The sequence below is a fragment of the Podarcis erhardii genome (genome assembly GCF_964252035.2).
Source record: "Podarcis erhardii genome assembly, chromosome: Z".
In the NCBI taxonomy this organism is placed as follows: Eukaryota; Metazoa; Chordata; class Lepidosauria; order Squamata; family Lacertidae; genus Podarcis; species Podarcis erhardii.
Window position 1 is genome coordinate 37,898,760 of NC_138504.1, and position 20,166 is coordinate 37,918,925.

The 20,166-nt window shown below is 45.3% G+C and overlaps 1 protein-coding gene and 1 long non-coding RNA gene across 4 annotated transcripts in view; one reads left to right on the forward strand and one right to left on the reverse strand.

The window, feature by feature from the left end:
* The window catches only part of LAMC3 (laminin subunit gamma 3), a 68,786-nt gene extending 53,109 nt beyond the window's left edge, over positions 1-15,677 (reverse strand). The window contains exons 1-2 of one of the 2 annotated variants that reach the window (XM_081848463.1): positions 15,101-15,677; positions 2,569-2,873 (exon numbers count right to left, since the gene is read on the reverse strand). In XM_081848463.1, the coding sequence (XP_081704589.1) occupies positions 2,569-2,873; positions 15,101-15,473 (678 nt within the window). In that variant the 5' untranslated portion in view covers positions 15,474-15,677. Of the gene's footprint in view, positions 1-949; positions 1,158-2,568; positions 2,874-15,100 lie in introns of those variants that run through there. The other variant, XM_081848464.1, reaches the window with a different exon arrangement.
* On the forward strand, positions 1,343-20,166 carry LOC309334242. 2 transcript variants are annotated; one of them, XR_014152957.1, is made up of 4 exons: positions 1,343-1,547; positions 3,550-3,763; positions 7,400-7,546; positions 19,106-20,166. It is a non-coding gene; the product is annotated as an uncharacterized lncRNA (long non-coding RNA). The 2 variants fall into 2 exon arrangements; XR_014152958.1 differs by lacking the exons at positions 7,400-7,546; positions 19,106-20,166 and adding an exon at positions 5,268-6,703 and having other exon boundaries at positions 3,550-3,888.

A 20,166-nucleotide genomic window follows, 5' to 3' on the forward strand; every position in this document is an offset into this window, starting at 1 on the left:
AGGATCCAAGCTTAGTACATAACAGTTTTTGTTTGTTACTATTTTATATATTTTTGTGTTTTTATATTGCAAACTTCCCTGTGATCCTTGGATGAAGAAATTAATTATAGTAAGTGAGAAAGTAAGCAAATAGTAGGGGTACAGGACATCTGATTGATCAAGAGCAGAAGGGCAGAGGATTTTTAGAGTTCAAAGGCCACATTCCTTCCTGGGCTATATTTCTTGAACAAACCATTTAGAAGGTGTCAGTGGCTGTCAGTTCAATTCTGGATTCAGGGAGGCGGCCATGTTGGTCTGACGCAGTCGAAATAAAAAATAAAAATTAAAAAATTGTCCAGTTGCACCTTAGAGACCAACTACTGGACATTTTTTTTTTAAATTCTTTAATTTCAGTTCCATTCTGCTCAGTCTCAGCACTCACCAGGGAGGAGGACAGGGACAAAACTAGAATGGACTGGCTTTACTTGCCACTGGCTCTCTGGCTCCACCTACTGTTGGTCTCCCTGCCTTCCCCCCTACCAGTCCCAATGGACTGTACCCCAGAGGTTATCAACCTTTTTGAGTCCACAGCACCCGTGACCAATTACATTCTTTCTGTGACACCCCTGTGGGGCTTATGAGCCCAGTTATCAACCGTTTTGAGTCCACGGCTTCCTTGACCAACTGCATACTTTCTGTGACACCCCTGTGGGGCTTATGAGCCCAGTTATGTCACCCCTTACCTGCAGAGCCAGCAACCCCTCACCCCTTTTCAAACACTTTCCCTTTGGAGTGTTCCCTCAGCCTCCTCTCCTCTCCCCTCTTCTTGGGAGTCCCCTGGACAGCTGCTACCCCTCCTGTACCCAAAAGAGGTGCCTCCTCACGTTGCCCCACAGGGGCCTGGGACAAGGATGCCCCCAGCCTTAGTGGCCCAACAGAGACTGGCCAAAGGTGAATGTGAGGCCAGCACCTTGGGAGACAGCAATGGCAGCAGCAGGCACTGCCAGGCCTGCATGGCAGAAAGGCTCCCCTTCAGCACCGGGCACTCAGCTCCCAGGCAGGCCTTGCACACAGCAAACGCTTGCTTGCTTGCTTGCTTACTCCAAGGTCACCTTGGCTCCTGGCAACCAGTACCCCCTGGCCAGCCCCAGAGGTACCATTTGCCAGGAGAGCGTGTGGCTGGGGATGAAACAAACAGCTGTGAAAGTCTTTGGGAGACAGAGATGTGAGAGGGCATGCGGGGGGGGGGGGGGAGAGGAACAGAGGCCAGTGTTGCTCACGGCAACTGAGCATTGTTCAAGTCACCCAAGTTGCCATGGCACACTGACTGAAAACAACTGCTGTGGCCAACTGAAACCAACGGACTTCCTAGGTGCAGGGCCAGTCCACCTATGGGGCTGACTGCGGCAGCCACTTCAGGCAGCAGAACCTAAAGAGAGCCTAAAGTGGCAGTAGCAGGTTCTGGCAAGGTCTCTCAAGATCTCACCAAAATCTCGCAATAACTCCTGTATACCGCAAAATCTTGCTGGAAACCACCATCACACTGCGGACACTGCTGCCTGACCAAGGTAAGGGAGGTTTGTGGGGAGCTGCACTGTAGGCCTCACCCTGCCTGCATGGGTGGGTGAGGTTAAACTGAAACACAGTTCCAAGATTGGGGCACCTGTGGCCTTCCAGATGCCAGGCCCCTCCAGGCTGGTCTTTTATTGCAGGCAAATTCTGCAACATGTTCTTCACAAAATCATAGTGCCTTTCTGGTGGATTTATTCTACAGTGGTACCTCGGGTTAAGAACTTAATTCGTTCTGGAGGTCTGTTCTTAACCTGAAACTGTTCTTAACCTGAGGTACTGTAGCCTTTTCAGGCCTTTTCAACGGGTGGGAAGAGCATTGTGCCCAGGGGAGGGAAGTGGGAGTGAGAAAGTACAGTGGTGCCCCGCAAGATGAATGCCTCGCAAGACGAAAAACCCGCTAGGCGAAAGGGTTTTCCGTTTTTCAAGGCGCTTCGCAAGACGAATTTCCCTATGGGCTTGCTTCGCAAGACGAAAACGTCTTGCGAGTTTTTTCCCTTTTTCCCCCTTTTTCTAAGCCGCTAAGCCGCTAATAGCCGCTTAGCTGCTAATAGCCGCTAAGCCGCTAATAGCGCTAATCCGCTAAGCCGCTAATAGGGATGCTTCGCAAGACGAAAAAACCGCTAGACGAAGAGACTCGCGGAACGGATTATTTTCGTCTTGCGAGGCACCACTGTAATTTTGAAAAGTCTTGAGGCTTGAGGCCTGCCTGGTTGTGGGGGGTGACTACACAGGTTTTAGGGTATCTTAACCTGTCCTCTCCTCCTTCCGTACCACTTTAGCTAATGGGGCCTCCCACTGCCACCGCACCGCTGCCGCCCAATTTCTGTTCTCATCCTGAAGCAAAGTTCTTAACCCGAGATACTATTTCTGGGTTAGCGGAGTCTGTAACCTGAAGCGACTGTAACCTGAAGCGTCTGTAACCCGAGGTACCACTGTAGTTTGTTCTTCAGTGTTTCCTGATTATACTACCAGGCCGTTGTCCTTGTGTTAAGGGACCACCCACCCAGAGATTTGTACCTGGAGAATGGGACTCTGGTCAAAGCTGTAGGCACTAGGCCGGCCTTCAAGGGTGGAGAAGGCCACATTTCCCCCACTCAGTGGGGAAATGTCGCTGAACTCGTCTGTACAGAGTGCCACCCGCTCATCTTGGCCAGGTCGCAAGAACTGTCCTTCTGGCTTCCTATATGTCTTCTCACACGAGGCGCTGTAATACTGGTAAGGGATCCAGGGGCTGTTAGAATGGCTCCGCTTATAGATGGCAAAGCTCTCTGGGCGGCTGGTGTGAAATTTCAACCTCACGTAGGTGATTTCATAAGATTTTCCTAAAAGGGGAGAAAATAAAGAATGGTCAAGTATTCTTAAGTGCTCCACTTTAATCACTGTTATCTTCGGGCTCCTCATCCCTAGGGGAGATTTGTTATTTGGCCAGTCATCACCCTGTCCCTGAACAGGGAACACTCCATGCTACAACCCTTTTGTTGATGTGCCCTATTGTCTTCTCTAAAAAAAACCATTACCTTGCTTATAAACATTCTGCTCATTCCTTTCCTGGAAAACCTATCAGCTGGGGATAGGAGAATCTGTCAATTTCAGTTTCTTGTTTTTCCAGTCTTAAACTCATTTCTCCACATTTCCACATCATTTTGTGAATATCTTTTTTTTAACAAGTCCCCATGAAAATTCACCAGCATCTTAGTGAGAAAATTTCCTAATACTGTACACTTGTCTGTATACAATTTTGCCTAATTTACACACTTTTGCAATAAATTTCCCTTAAAATTATGCATTTTAAAAATATATTTTTACTAATCTATGCATTTTCCTGCACACATGACCTTCACTTACAGTTTTTTGTGTCCATAACTTGGTTTGAGAACTGCAATGCAAGATTTTGAGCATTTTGAAGGATGGCTAAGTTACGGTTAGTACAAATTATGGCCAGTTTGCCTTTAACTGTGAACTGAATCAATTTTCTCCTGCATCCCTATGTCTCGGCAGGACCATCTAGTGTTCTTGGAATAAAACACAGAGAGTTCCACTTTCCCCGCTATCTCTTGGATCTAAATGTGAATGTTTATTTCTTCTTCTCCTTCTTCTGCCCTAAATCAACAAGCAAAGGTCTTTCATCCACAGAAAGCATCGTGGCGCAGTGGCATCAGGGCTGTTCCGTGCCAGCAAAAGATGGAAAAAGCAGCTGGAACGGATTAAACCAGTAAGGGCCATAATGCAGTTATAGCAATCAGTGGGTTTAAAACAATAAAAACAAAAAATAGTTACACCCTTGCCCGCATCAGTTCATCTGCTGAGGAAACTCAGAACTTCCCAGAGGATTCTTTGGTATGTTGTAGAATGCTTGTTCCTGTTAATGTGGGGTACTGCTGGCTGGGCTTCAGAGGTCTTACTGTCACCTCATGTGAATTGACTTTATGTTCTGGGTATCAAAACCCAATCCATCTTCACAGGGAACTCTAGGAATTGTAGCTTTGAGAGGAGTAGCGTTCTTCTAACAACTCTCACCACACAGAACAAGCTACAGTTCCCAGGAATATTTGGTGGGTGGGAGGAAGCCATGGCTGTTTAAAGCAGGGGTCAGCAAACTTTTTCAGCGGTGGGCCAGTCTGCTGTCCCTCAGATCTTGTGGGGGGCTGCACTATATTTTTTTTTGGGGGGGGGGAAATGAACCAATTCCCATGCCCCACAAAAAACCCAGAGATGCGTTTTAAATAAAAGCACACATTCTACTCATGTAAAAACATGCTGATTCCAGGACCGTCCATGGGCCGGATTTAGAAGGCGACTGGGCTGGATTTGGCCCGGGCCTTAGTTTGCCAACCCATAGTTTAAAGCAAGGGTCAGCAAACTTTTTCAGCAGGGGGTCGGCCCACTGTCCCTCAGACCTTGGGGGGGGTGCAGCGGACTATATTTTTGGGGGAAAGTATGAACGAATTCCTATGCCCCACAAATAACCCAGAGATGCATTTTAAATACAGTGGTACCTCGGGTTATGTACTTAATTCGTTCCAGAGGTCCGTTCTTAACCTGAAACTGTTCTTAACCTGAAGCACCACTTTAGCTAATGGGGCCTCCTGCTGCCACCACGCCCCCGGAGCACGATTTCTGTTCTCATCCTGAAGCAAAGTTCTTAACCCGAGGTACTATTTCTGGGTTAGCAGAGTCTGTAACCTGAAGCATATGTAACCTGAAGTGTATGTAACCCAAGGTACCACTGTAAAAGCAAACATTCTACTCATGTAAAAACACCAGGCAGGCCCCACAAATAGCCCAGAGATGCATTTTAAATAAAAGGATACATTCTACTCATGTAAAAACACGCTGATTCCCGGACCGTCTGTGGGCCGGATTTAGAAGGTGATTGGGCCAGGATCTGGCCCCAGGGCCTTAGTTTGCCTACCCATGGTTTAAAGTGATACTATAGTGCTTTAAATGTATAGTGCAGAGTGGGGCCTTATTCTTTCATTGGAAAATATTTGGTGGGAAGTATGTAGTGCCTGGAGCGCCTGGCTTGCTCTGGTCCATGGGGTCACGAAGAGTCGGACATGACTAAACGACTAAACAACAACATATAGCGGCAGGTGAAAGGCCAAAGCCACCGACGCCAGGCCGCAGCTCAACCACTAATTCCTTTCATTCCCACTGTTGGTTCGCGGGGACCTCTAAGTTGCCCTGCTACCTATCCACTTCACTTTTCCTTTCAGGGACAGACATTTCCCCCTCTAAGTTTCAGTGACCTTTCAAGGGACTGCGTCAGAGCCTGAGGGTGCTGCACAGTGACGCCAGCCTGCCGAAAATAGTCCTCAAGAATTAAATCAACATGTGCACTGCTAGCCATTTTTTGGGTTGGAAAGAAGGTGACACAGTGTCTGTTTCCCCTTGTGGTGAGCAGAAACAGGCTTTCTCAGTTCCTTCATCCAGCAATCATATTTTTTATTTTTTATAAAAAAAGACAACAACCACCAAATCTTTTGTCAGCCACAAGGGAAAGAATGCAACCAGTGAAGAGCCACTTCCCCGCTGCAAAATTATTTGCGATGAAAAAAGACGGCACAATCAGCTAGCCTCATTTGAGACCCTAATGAATCCAAAATGTTGAGAAATGGCAATTATTCTGGGACTAAGGGGTGGGGAAAACAAACACTTAATTGCACCCATATGAAAAATGTCTGTGAAGGAGCTGGGACAATGCAAGAACCTTGCAGGCATGTGTTGAGTTATCCAACAGCTACTGCAAGGGTAGACGTCAGCATCTGTCATTGATTAGCAAGTAAAAGATGAGATTTTGAATCCACCAACAGACTTTCTGTGCCCCTCACTTGGGCAGCGTAGGGGATTGGCAAGTAACCCTGGAACAGATGAGGGGGAGATGTCTGTTGTAGGCGTTTCTGCATCAAAAACAATGAGCAATTGAAGGCTCTTGTGAGCACTAAGGAGTGAGTTTTTTTCTGGAGATACTGAAGGGTATGCAGTACCAGTACCTCTTTTTCTAGAAGAAAAACGCTGGTGCTAAGCATTAAGTCACTGAGGAGGTGATCCCACTGCCCTACTACATGGTTTTTCACTGTTCTTTCAGTTGGCCCATGCTTGGGACTAGTGTCCTCCTCCTTCAAGATGCACAATCAGACCCACTTGATGGATTCCTGATCCACTCATGCAGTGGAATTATGTCTCTGCATGAGTCAATTTTCTGAGCCCAACAAGAACAGTGACTCATGCAGAAAAAGAAGCAGGTGGTCCTCAAAACTGCACTGATTTTAACCACAGATTTCAAAACAGAACTGATTGGAAGGAGTTTGTTGCGATTTCTGAGCAACAAGGCTGCTGTTAATATTTAAAACAAATATTGTGTCCCCACCCCTCAGCATCTAGTATTTAGACGCATTCTGCTTCCAAAGTTTGATCCTTAGCTCTCATGGTTAGCAGCTGAATTTTGAAATAGATCTAGGGGACCACAGTATGTTAGTGAATGGTGGAAATTAATTAACAGTAGTATTTAGATAATATTTGGAACATTGAAGGGAAGACCCCAATCTCTGCTGAGAGGTACACACAATTACAGTGGGTTTCAGGCTCTCATCTAGGGTTGTGTTTCTGTTGAGAATCAAGATGTAGTGGAGGCTGTAGTGTCTTTAAGAAATATGGCTTAATTACAGGCAAGTAATGTTTGCATGTGACTGTGCACATATGCGGTGCCAGAATTCTGGAAGTGAATCCTGTAATTGCACCCTGAAAGGTCCTCTTGGCTCATGAAGAGACTTTCTCCAGAGCCCAAAGAGGACATCCTCTTCGGGTGCTGGGGAGGGTCTCTTCAGGAGCCAGTGCCACAGCAGTGCTTTGCTGAGACCTCCTACCTAACAGCTGATGTGGGGGGTAGAGCAGTAGCAACTGCAAGCCACTGGCTTGTCCTCTGTGGGCTCTGGGATGGGTCTTCTCGGGAGCCAGGAGGACTCTCCAGGTGCTCCCCATTTTATGCGATTTCATGTATGCATACGGAGGTTCAGAATGTAACCCCCACATAAATACACATATTTACAGCTGAGTTTAGATGAAGGAGGTGCAGATCTCACAGCATTGCCATCTCACAGCACAGTCTGCCTCCTCTCTTATTTTCAATCCCAAACCTTTTTCCGCCCCAGTAACCACAGACCCAAGGTGTTCTCAGGGATGGGCCATCAACACTTCTTGTCAACTGCCTCTATCCCGGGTGAGGCCCTGACCTGGAAAAAGAGCTTAGCCTGTATTTTTCCACTGGCCTGGAATCTCCCCTTCAATACTCCAAATATTATCTAAATACTACTGTTTATTAATGACAATATATTATTGATTCCTTCAGAAGAACGTAAGGATTTTTTGCTGGTCTGGATCGCGCCATCGAATTCAGCATCCTCGTTGTATCAGTGGCACACAGATGACTCTGAGAAGCCTATGAGCAGGGGATAGAGGTGCCGGCTTTCCTTTGTGGAGGCGGTAGTGTGTTTGGGTGAGTTTTCAACATCCTGTTTAAAAATAGCAATGGTATTTACCGTATTTTTCGCTCTATAAGACACACCAGACTACAAGACGCACCTAGTTTTTGGAGGAGGAAAACAAGAAAAAAAATATTCTGAATCTCAGAAGCCAGAACAGCAAGAGGGATCGCTGCGCAGTGAAAGCAGCAATCCCTCTTGCTGTTCTGGCTTCTGGGATAGCTGCGCAGCCTGCATTCGCTCCATAAGACGCACACACATTTCCCCTTACTTTTTAGGAGGGAAAAAGTGAGTCTTATAGAGCAAAAAATACGGTACTTTGCTACTGTTAGACTCAACTGCAATTTGCTCCGGTTGCCGGAAAATGTGTTGTTCTTCAGCTAGGACAATGTGTACTTCTCCCACCTCCAACAGAGCCTGCGGGAATTGCAATCTCTCATAGATTGCCTACATTCCTACACTAAGATGTTGCCAGGCTATAACTCCTATCATCCCTCACCATTGACCATGTTGGTGGGAGCTCATGGGAGTTGGAAGCAAGCAACACTCTGAGGTCCACAGGTTCCTCCAGGGCAAGCCCAAACAATTTGCTGCTACAATTCCCTGAGTGGTTTAACAGTCAATCCCTTTTCACAGGGAAATTCTAACTCTGTGAGGGGAACAGGGGTCACCTTAAGATTCTCAGCACTTTTAACAAACTATAGCTCACGTAATCTTTTTGGGGAAGCTGTTTCTGTTTAAAGCGGTATCATAGTGCTTTAAATGTATGGTGTAAATGTGGCCTCTGGGAACAGATTTTCTGTGAGGGAGGAGTAACAGAAACAAATGACAACCAAGTTCTGCTTCAGTGGACACCAGCTTGTTCCTAGTACAGTGGTACCTCTAGATATGAACGGGATCCGTTCCGGAACCCCGTTCACATCTAGAAGCAAACATAACTAGCAACGGCACGTCTGCACATGCACGTGTCGTTTTTTGCCGCTTCTGTGCATGCGTGTGACATCATTTTGAGCATCTGCGCGTGTGCAAGCAGCGAAACCCGGAAGTAACACGCTCCGTTACTTCAGGGTTGCCGCGGAGGGCAACTCAAACACGCTCAACTCGAAGCGTATTCAACCCGAGGTATGACTATAGTCACATTCCTGTCCCCGTCCTCCCATATCATGTCATGTCCAAGGGCTTTTAGAGAAGCTGTCTCTAAAACACATATTGTCTTTTCCTTGAAACACAGTACTGAGTCAAGCGGGGGAAAGTCTGGTTTAACAGAGGTGTCAGAGACTGGAGCTAGGCCAGCTCCTTTCATCCTAAGTAGAATGGCCAGTCCAAACATCCTGTCAATTTGTAACAGATGTGGGCGCGTTCACAGGGGGTTGGGAAAGGAGTGACCTCTTTCAGAAGCAGACTGTTCCAAACTCTCTTGGCCTGAAGGGCCTCTCTTCTCTTGGGACTCGATGGCCATCGCTTGAACCACCAACCCTCCATCCACCCCCTCCAGTTTTGCCATCTAGACCATGCTAAATAGACACACACATAAAAATTTGTCCTCAGAGATTCAGGCTAGAGCAGTTACTGCTTATTTGTTTAGCAGTCATCAGAGATCATTCCATAATTGCAATGGAGCTAAGATTTGGGAGGGCAACAGGATATAAGGATATAATGAAATTGCTCAAAGCTAGCGAGGCACAAAGATGGTATGTGTGTTGCTATTGCTATAGTTACCAAATATATAGTAACTATACATTCATCCCCCCACTTATGTGGGAGTTATAATTAGGGTTACCAGACATCCCTGTTTCCCGGGGACAGTCCCCAGATTTGTGAATAAGTCCCCGGAAAATTCCTTTTTTTTTTTAAGAATAATTTTTTATTAACCGACCAATCACATCAAATCAAACCAAATTACATAAATTCCAAATTACACAGCTGAATTTTAAAATTTTGTTGGGGGTACCCATATTTCAAGTTTCGAAGGGGATCCAATCAACTTCTTGCTTCTTACTGCTGTTTTAATGTCCACAAATCTAATCTTATGATGTTCACAGTACTATCCAGGCCTTTCTTACTGTTTTTCCACATCTCTTGTTGTTATTTTCATATATTTTTCCTTTCTCTTTGTGACCTCTGATAATCTCCGCAAGCTGGTTAGAACAGTTTGTAATCCTGCGTGGATATTTTTTTTTTTTAATCCAGTAGCCATATCCAGACGTTTTCCATATAACATCACTTCCATACATCAAAACAGTCTTAGCGTCATTAATCTTCACCAATCTGCCTCCTTTCTCAAAACCTCTGAGGAGATTCACTAGGAATGCAGTCTGAAAACAAGTCCTTTCTTCCTCGCGGCTATAAATCCTTTGGCAAGATCGCGACTCCGAATTAATTGCTGCGCCATTCCCCAAAGCTCTTATTGCTTCTCGATCTTCATAAAGCATACTTTTGGTTAAAGTTTATCTCCACACAGACCTTAATCATCCTGCTTGGGTCAGTTCAACCGACGATTCTAATGAGGAGGGGTTCTTGTAAATCACATAGAAGGAAAGTAAAAAAGGTCCCCCCCCCCCATTCAGTCCCGTTGTTGTCAACATACCCAGCCTTTGGTGTATCTTCATCGTAAAATATTCCTGTTTCTCTAACCCGTCGTCTTCTTTCGCAGAGGTCACTTAAATTAGCAGACTTCACTCCCCTTCACTTGAAATATGTGCATTTGCTTCTTTTGTAATTAATTATTGCAAATTGCTGCAACTAGTGCGCGATCAGAGACAGCGTCCAGGAGAGCCGAGGTCCACACGGGGGCATTCTGCCTAGGGCCCTCTCCCCCTTCTATCGAATTAGGGGGTGATTTATGGGCACAGCAGGCAAGGGCAGTGTTCCCCACTTCCTTGGGGCAACAAGGGAGGCTGCCTACTCCCATAACAGCCTCTTAATTACCCCGTGTGGGTTGGAGAGATGGTATTGTCGGCCATCTTCCAATGCGCCCCCTAGTGGCCCCCAGTCCCCGGAAAATTCCATCCCTGGAATGTCCCCGGATTTCATCAAATGTCCCCGGGAAACGCAGCAGCGGCAGTCTTAGCAGCCTGGAGCAGTTTCCGTGCGCTGCTCTGGTTCGCCAGAAGCGGCTTAGTCATGCTGGCCACATGACCTAGAAGCTGTATACCGGCTCCCTTGGCCAGTAAAGCGAGATGAGTGCCGCAACCCCAGAGCTGGCCACGACTGGACCTAATGGTCAGGGGTCCTTTTACCTTTATCTTTACACCTGAGTTTAGATTAAGGGGGTGTAGATCTTACAGCATTGTCATCTCAAGAGACATTTGTCCTTCATAGAAGAAGAAGAAGAAGAGTTTGGATTTGATATCCCGCCTTTCACTCCCTTTTAAGGAGTCTCAAAGCGGCTAACATTCTCCTTTCCCTTCCTCCCCCACAACAAACGCTCTTTGAGGCGAGTGGGCTGAGAGACTTCAGAGAAGTGTGACTGGCCCAAGGTCACCCAGCAGCTGCATGTGGAGGAGCGAAGACGCGAACCCGGTTCCCCAGATTATGAGACTACCACTCTTAACCACTACACCACACTGGCTCTCATAGCAGCCCAGCACTGCAGACAGAGCCATCCTAAGCACCACCCCTTTGTTCTTGCTCCCCAGCCAGTCCTAATAGCTGATGCCCTCCTGCTCCTGGATGGTGTTCTCTCTTTTTTCTTCTTCACCTTCCCAGAATACATAGCCAATTGCAACACCTCCTGTGAGCTCCCCCCACCCTTCTTCTATATTCTTGTATGGCATTAGGGCAAGGCTAAGAGGGTGGTTAGGGACGCGGGTGGCACTGTGGGTTAAACCACAGAGCCCAGGGCTTGCCGATCAGAAGGTCGGCAGTTCGAATCCCTGCAACGGGTGATCTCCCGTTGCTCGGAGCCTGCTCCTGCCAACGTAGCAGTTCGGAAGCACATCAAAGTGCAAGTAGATAAATAGGTACCGCTCCGGCAGGAAGGTAAACGGCTCTGGCTCGCCAGAAGCGGCTTAGTCTTGCTGGCCACGTGACCTGGAAGCTGTACGCCGGCTCCCTCAGCCAATAAAGCGAGATGAGTGCCGCAACCCCAGAGTCAGCCACGACTGGACCTAATGGTCAGGGGTCCCTTTACCTTTAAGAGGGTGGTCTTCTCATCTAGGCAGTTCAGGACCTCAATACACACTGCCCAGGCTTGCACCCCAGGGAGGTCACTTCAGTGCTGCTAACACAGCCATTTGACTTCATCCCTGGAGGTACACTCCATTTTCTCTCGAGACAGATGGATGCCAACTGCTATTCAGGCCCCTCCCCATTACCTTTGCAACCCCTGTTTTGTGCAGACCCAGACACCTTCTTTGATGTGTGGATACCTGGCCCTGGTTTCATAATGGTTTACATTCAACCAACCCAGCCAGACTAGTTTGCTTAGGCTAAACCCAGGAATTTCCATGTGTGGCACTTTTCAGGGGAATTGCTGCAGCAGTTATCTTCCCTTCAATATGCCCAATATTCATTTATTGCTAACATTCACTAACAAATTCTAGTATCCCAGAAATAGCAATACATACAAGTCAGTTAATGTTGGGAAAGGTGGTAACACCTTAGCACAGTAATAGGGTACCTGTGGACCTCCAGATGTTACTGGACTTTAGTGTCCGTCATCCCTGACCGTTGGCCATGCTGTCTGGGGCTGATGGGAGCTGGAGTCTAGTAATATGTGGAGGGAGGGCAGCACAGGTTCTCTATCTCCATCTTAGCAGAGAGGAATTATTATTTTGTCAGAGATAAGCCATTAGCTCAGTATATAACAGTGGGTTTCTATTTGATTGATTATTGCTATTTTTCAAGCTTTTTCACTAGAATTCTTTTGGACCACGCACATTTTTTTAGCTCTTTTTTATTTGTAGGCCACCTTGAGTCCCTGTCAGGGAATAAGCTGGTATATAAATTAACAACAACAACAGCAACAGCTATTCTTTTACGGAGCACTTCAGTTGCAACAACAACAACAACAATTATTTTAAGGAGCACTTCAATTACTTGCTGATTTTTCAGGCTGACTATTGTCCACTGTCACAGGTGGAAGCAATATGCCTCTGAATTTGAATTGAATTTATTACGGTCCCAGACCGGACTCACATACCGTACTAAACAAATTAGAAACACAATAAAAGTAAGTTTAAGTTAACAATCAATATAACAATAAACAAAAGAGGTGTGGCAGCAGTTAAAATATGGTTTAGGTCTTAATCTCTACAATATTATCTATAGTTTACTTCTAAGACCTTAGTCTTTATACAATACGTCTCTGAATCGTAAGTGCTGGGAATCGCAAGTGAAATTAGTGTTCTGGCTGCAGGCTTCCCAGAGACGTCTGGTTGGCCACTGTGAGAACAGGATAGTGCACTAGATGGGTCACTGGTACCATACCACAAGCTCTTCCAATGTTCACATGTTGCAACATGAACACATGCATTCCAAAACAGAAATAGAGCCTATATGAATATTTGCCAGTATCTAAAATCTACCAGTGTTTCCAGCTGTGCTATTCAAAATATTAAACTCTAGGGATCGTATCTAATTCAGCTTTGCTTATAGTAAACCTGCCAAAATGAACGGACCTATGTTAGTCATGTTCATTAATTCCTCTGGGTCTGCTCTGAATAAAACTAAAATTGGATACATATATGTTTATATCCAATGCTTTTTGGGTGGTGATATTCACCACAGAGGGCCCTAACCTCTTGCTCATGGCAGTGATCTTGCATTGGCATCCATGGCACTTTTATCAACATATGAGTACCAGTGTCTCATTCCCCCCCCCACCCATAAAAGCACTTCCTATATCTATAGCTGTCTATCTGCATGTACACACTGCAAGACATGTTAGCAGGCCTCAGTATGGAGAATACTACCAACATCGTTTTGCTTCATCAAACCAAGCCAATCTGAATGTTCCATTCTCAAAGCTCCATAACTGCCACTTTGGAAACATTATAATTTCATTTTTTAGCAGAGTATCTGATGAAGATGGAAGCCAAAATATAAAATACCTATTTTGTTAATCACAGTACTATACATAGATAAGTGTTTTACAAACCCGTTGATAACAAACAAATGGATGGTAGTCAATTACGTTTTACTCAGAGCAAACCTATAGAAATGAACATTTTAACAGGTCTACCCTGAGGAAAAAATAGTTGACTATCACCCATTATTTCTATGCGGTTTACATAAGATGGTATAAAATATTTATTCAAGTTGACATAATGAAATGATCAAAATATAGGCAAAGTCAGCAGGTTTAAAAACAAATGTTTGTTATAAAACTACATGGCTGGGTAAAGGTAAAGGGACCCCTGACCATTAGGTCCAGTCGTGGCTGACTCTGTGGTTGCGGCGCTCATCTCGCTTTACTGGCCGAGGGAGCCGGTGTACAGCTTCCGGGTCATGTGGCCAGCATGACTAAGCCGCTTCTGGTGAACCAGAGCAGCGCACGGAAACGCCGTTTACCTTCCCGCCGGAGCGGTACCTATTTATCTACTTGCACTTTGACGTGCTTTTGAACTGCTAGGTTTGCAGGAGCAGGGACCGAGCAACGGGATTCGAACCGCCAAAAGACCTTTAGCAGGTGCTAAAAACATTCAAGGATACCTATCTGACATCCATAGGCAGGGAGTTCCATAAACTAGAGCCTCATTTGCACTACAGGTTTCAAGGAGTATCATAGTGCTTTAAAAAGCCAAATAAACCCGGGAGCTGTAGTTTCTTAAGGGTACTGAGTGTTGTTAGGAGACCTCCCTATTCCCCTCCCGGAGCTACAATTCCCAGAGTTCTGTGGGAAGAGGGCTTGGCTGTTAAACCACTCTGGAAATTGTAGCTCTGGGAGGGAAAAGGGGGCTTCCTAACAAAACTCAGCTCTGTTAACAATTTACATTTTCCAGGATTCTGTTTGAAGTGGTGTGAAACGCAATGAAATGTATAGTGCAAATGAGGCCTTAAAAGATCCCATTCCTTGCAGCCACGGAATGAACATTATGTGGCAATTCTAAAAGTACCAGTTCCACTGATTGCAGCTATCAAGTGGGCACATATGGGGTAGTTTATTTGAATTAAAATAGAAACTTTAGAAGCTTATTGCAAGTTGATTTTCTACATAATTCCATTGCCCTAACCTAACAGAAACAAAAGGTTAAATGCTGAGACCCCCAGATAAAAACAATAAAGTAAAGTGGCTGAGGAGGGTTTCACCCTTTCAGATATAGGTAGGAGAGATCACCCCACTCATCCCTGAATTTCATCCTGCCAGCGTGCCTGCATGTGATGCTGAATTAAGGCTGTGTACACATCATTCATTTAAAGCACACGCACACCCAAGAAACTTGGGAACAGTAGTTTAGGGTGCTGGGAGTTCTAGCTCTGTGAAGGATAAACAACAGTTCCCAGGGGTTTTTGGAGGTGAAAATGTGCTTTCAATGTACCATTTGGCTGCTGCATCTTAAACAATAATTTCTGCAGTTTGCAGGGGAGAGGGGAGAAGGGAGAAAAACAAGGTCACTCTAACTTACCCAGGTGAAGGGTGATATTGACTGAGTTGGGGTGCTGAACCTCAAAGGCCATGGACTGGCTCTGCCACCACGTGGGCTCTTCCTGGCTATGGAAGTCTGTCAGGTAGGTGGCGTTGTGGTGAAGCACATCGCTGCCAGCATCACAGCGGTGGCAGAGTGTGGTGGAGTCTCGTGTTCCCATCTGGAGACAGTAATCCTCTGGTGGGGAGCCACATGTGTTGGACACCTGCGCACGCCTCCCAAATGCGGCATTCTCAAAGATGGGCATACAGCGCTGTGCCCGTCCATGGGCATCATAGCATGAATCCATGGCCCCCATGGTCAGATGCAAGCCCAGCCAAACCAAAGCCAGACAGCAGATAACCCCAGCCATGATCAGTCTCAAAGAAGCCACTGAAATGTCTTGACACAATCCCAGGCTCTAAAGAGCCGCTCACAATTCCCTCCTTCTCCTCCTCTGACTGAGCAGAGAGAATCCCACAGATCTTCTCTCTCCCAGTTCCATCTTGTGGACGGAGATGGAAATGTCACACTCCACATCCAAAGGTTATTTTGTAGGTCTGGGTGAAAATGGCCTACCAAAATTCTCAGGATCAAAGAAAGAGAGAAGGGGACTGTTTGTTTGTTTGTTTGTTTGTTTGTTTGTTTGTTTGTTTGTTTTGGAGGGAGGACACTTAAAGAAAAGGCCCCTAAAGAACCAAAATCTTTTATTGTCTCAGATAAATCCCTTCATGAGGCAGCACATCTTATGGTACTAGCAACTTTCCAAGGCCACATCCACTCCATAAATTTAAAGTGCTTTTGTTATAAGAATTTTAAGGTCATATTAAAAAAAATGTTCATAACTGTATATATAAACCACATGTCTGCAACCCCACAGATTAGGTCCTGAACAAATTGACCTCAAATATTTCTCTGCCAGGTCAAAGTGGGAAACCTCCCCATTGTCTCTTTCCTCACAGATCCTGTCTTCAGGGCACATTCAAGATATGAACAGGGTGTGAGCCTGTGACCTGTGACCTAGATTCAGGAATTAAGTAGTTATAATAACAAAAGAGTGGCCAAAATCCAGATAATGCAATCAGGTAACTTGCCAGACAGAAGATAAACAACGCACTCAGATTTCTGCTGTAGACTGCCTTTTCTGTGGTGTAGGTATGATGCATCTTGTTATGTATTGAAGTTTTCACCCTGGCCACCAGGGGTATCGTGTATATAGTTTTCATTCAGGTCCACGTCAGTTAATTTAGGCGGGAAAACCTGGGTTGTTGTTGTCACAATGTTGACAGACTGCCTATAAAAGCAGGCCGGCTGAACGGTTTGCTGCTCAGTTCAGTTCCAGCTTACTTATAAGGAACTACTTGGAGAAATCTCTGTGTCATCTGCTATGTCCACACACTATTTAATATATCTGGGGGGTGGTCTTGGGCTACACCTCTTCTGTGATGGATGGATGGATGTATGATGTTTCTGGGGGTGGTCTTGGACTCCAGGCTGGGCAATTAAAAATGTCTATGTAAGGGTGGACACACCTTGGTTCTGTGGGATGTAAACACAGGAGCAGTCAATGACAACATTCCTGGAGTGTACATGTTAGAACATGGGGAGGGATGTCAGTCCAGCAAGCAGGTAAACTTCCTGGGACGGACTTCCTCCGCATGTGACCAGAGGTGGGTGTGGCCTCACCTGTGCAGGTAAATGATAAAAGCACAGGGCAGCCAGCCACTCTCTCTCTCTGTGCCATCTTCCTTCGATGAGGAAACATCTAAGGATGCTCTCTTGGCTCCCAGCCAAGAGAGGAGATAAGGACTATCTTCGTATAAGATAGATTCTGAATGTATGTAACCTTTTTAAAGCTGTCTGCCTTCTGGGATCATATTGTGAACAGAACGTGAGTAAACTCTTTTATACTTTTATAAAGACTGTGTCGTGTCTTGTATTTTAAGAGGGAACAAAGTGGAAATTACCAGAGTAATTATTATAGAGGTTCTAGCGAACCTGTGCAGACGTTACCGTTGCGAACTTAAAGGGGAATGTCTATAAACTCTGCTGATACTTTGGGAATTTGTTAGCACAAGTTGGATTAGGATATAAACTCACAATATATCCTCTCCTGCACACCTGAACATTCCCACAGGTTCTGGGCTCTCCTCCTTCTCCTGTGTGTGAAAGGGGCACCCTGTTGCAATAAAGATCAGGCTTACTAGCTGCTTTGCTTCTCAATATTCTCTGGTTGGTCTCTGTTATTTTCTCCTACCGATAGAGAACCTACAAAAGGACTCTATATGGGCTCTTGGGTACCCCATAAGGGGAAAGGAGCAGTTTTATTACTTATAACAGCTATAGCAATTTAAACAGTCGTGGCTTTCCCTAAAGAATTTTGAGAGCTGTAGTTTGCTACAGGTGCTGAGAGTCATTAGGAGGCCGCTATTCCTCTCACAGAGCTACAGTTCTCAGAGTTCCCTGGGAAGAAGGATTGATTGTTTATACCACTCTGAGACTGTAACTCTTGGAGGGCAACTAAGGCTCTCCTAACAACTCACAGCACATGTAAAAAAAACTAGAGCTCCCATTATTATTTGGGGGAAGACATGACTGTTTAATGTAATAATAATAAACATAATAAAAACAAGGAAAAAACCAAAGCAAACCTCTAAGCCCCACTCCCACAAGCATATTTAAAGGGACATAGAATGTTAATCCACCAAGGCCCCTTGAGATTAATCTACTGTAACAGCGGAGTCAAGATCCTGGTGAATGCAAGCAATTTTATCCTCAAAATGCCTTGCAAACAAGTCACAGCAAGCTGCCATTGGTTCTGCCACCTCCTTCGGGCCAGACTGTAGCAGGCTCCATACTACCTGGAAAAGCTCTGCTGGACAGCACAATGGGGATGCAAAGGAGGCAGCAGAGTAAAGCTTCTTTGCTGTCTTCACTGCCACTAGGTAGGCTCAATGATGAGCCCTCACCAGTATTCAATTGCATACAACCAGAGTTTTCCCCCACTTGCGTTCAAGCCGTCTTCCAGCCTGTTTTCTCATTCTAAGCTCTAGAGTATAGCAGGGAGCCAGCGTGGGTGTTGAAGTCGCTCAAAACCAGCATTCTGGGATTCCTCAACACAGCCCCTGAGACCATCATCTCTGTCAGCTCAGGCAGGAGAGTGCTGGGCAGCAGGTAGGTGGGTGATTGACTGGTGAGTGCCTATTTTGTCAGGGAGATAAAAGAGCCAGGTATTGCTGAAGAATGTTAAATTGGGCGGTTTCTCTACCCTTCCTCAAAGTGAACATCCCTGTAGAACACCCATTGGTGTGTGGGCCTGTTATAGAAAAAAATAGGGTTGGGTTTTGCTGCCCAACTCCCCAAGGAACTGAGTCCCCCAAGTCCGTGATCCGTTAAAGATGAATGGATGGAGGAGACAAGATCCATAGAAAGCAAGGCAGATCTTTATTTTCTTTTGCAACAGTTTCCTACCCTCCTTCCATGGAGGTAGGAAAGACTCAGAACAATGCTGCGCAAGCCCCTATAAAGACTTTTGAAATTGCCCACCCTGTAGTCCAAGACCACCCTCCAAAACATCATACATGCATCACAGAAGGTGACGGTCTCCAGCAGAAATTTGAGAGAGAGTGTTGCCTCTCTCCTGTCTGCTAGGTTACCTGATAATGCCTTACTTGATTGCATTTTCTGGGTAGCCTGGTCATTCCTTTGAAATGGTAAATGCTTTAGTTCTGTCCTTTTTTTCTAAATAAATGATATGGGGTACTCTCATTTTGACTCAGGAAAATCACCATTTTATAGTTCAATTCAGGGAAAATAAATACAGTAAATAGACAAAAGTACAAAGAACGTGCATTACCTTATATTACACAACATCTTTTGTTTTTACAGAGTCCTCATTAACTTTACACTTCTTTGCTGGCTGTGATGATGAAAAATAGTAATTTTCCTACTCATATTGAAATACTGCCCCTTAGTTTTAAAATTTTAAGTTTTTTCTCCCGTTAGATTCATGCATACTCCTTCGTCCCCCCAGAAAGAAGTACTGGGTACATTTAAACAAGGCTTATCAACTCCCCAGATGTTCAGTGTCCAGAGCTTCAGTGTCTGGCACCCACAAACTCATAACATTTCACTTCCTTGCAGCCTAAGGAGGCCTAAAGGTGAAGACATAATACTGGACAGATTACTACAGGGTGTTGAGAGGGGTTATTTTTAACTATTAAGTGAGAAACAGCAGGCGTAATCTAGGCCAGAAGTGTTTTCCCTTGGTGACCCCAACATGTTGAAAAGTGTGTATGTGTGGTGTTTCCTGTCCTTTCCAGAAATGCACCGTGCTGGATGGAGCCAGCTCTAGATCTTTTCTCAATAAATGAAATAAGACTGCTTAACCTACTGAAAGATATATTTGAAAAATAAATATTATGGGGAACAATGCCCATTGTTAAGCAAGGTAGCTAAAGTAACGGTGCCATGTCCTCCATTGTGACACGTCCCTCTGCTGAGTGACTTTGGGATGAGGACTTTGGGAAGAGCAACTATTTGAGGATAGTTCAGGCAAGAAGAGGTAGTTTGTGAGTAAGCAAAAATGTTTTCTAATGCAAAGAAGAGACATTCTTCATCTAAAGTGTAAGTAGGATTCCTAATTCTTTCTGCATTCTGCTTCTTTTGCTATCCCTCAAGATTTAGAAACATAGGGAACCTTGTCATGGTTAGATTAATTTTTAAATATTGTCCTCAGGGCCACCTTAGATGCTTTGAGGGAAATGGCTTACCTTCTCCTTTGTGGGCATCATCACAAGAAGGGCATCTCCCAGTTTTGGAGGGTCTTTGACATTGCCACCCCACCCCCGTGGGACGCTCGCCCCACCCCCAGGTGCACAGCAGCTAGCTCCGCCTCTGGCCAGTCCCACCAGCTAAAAAAGGAACAGGAAAAACAGTGGTGATAGGAACAGTCTGTCCTAATGGGAGAACAACTAGCAAAAGAAAGCAATTTACATAAACAATTACCTTAAATATGCACCTTAAATATGGCACTTTCACTCATGACTAAAATCAGATTAGCAATA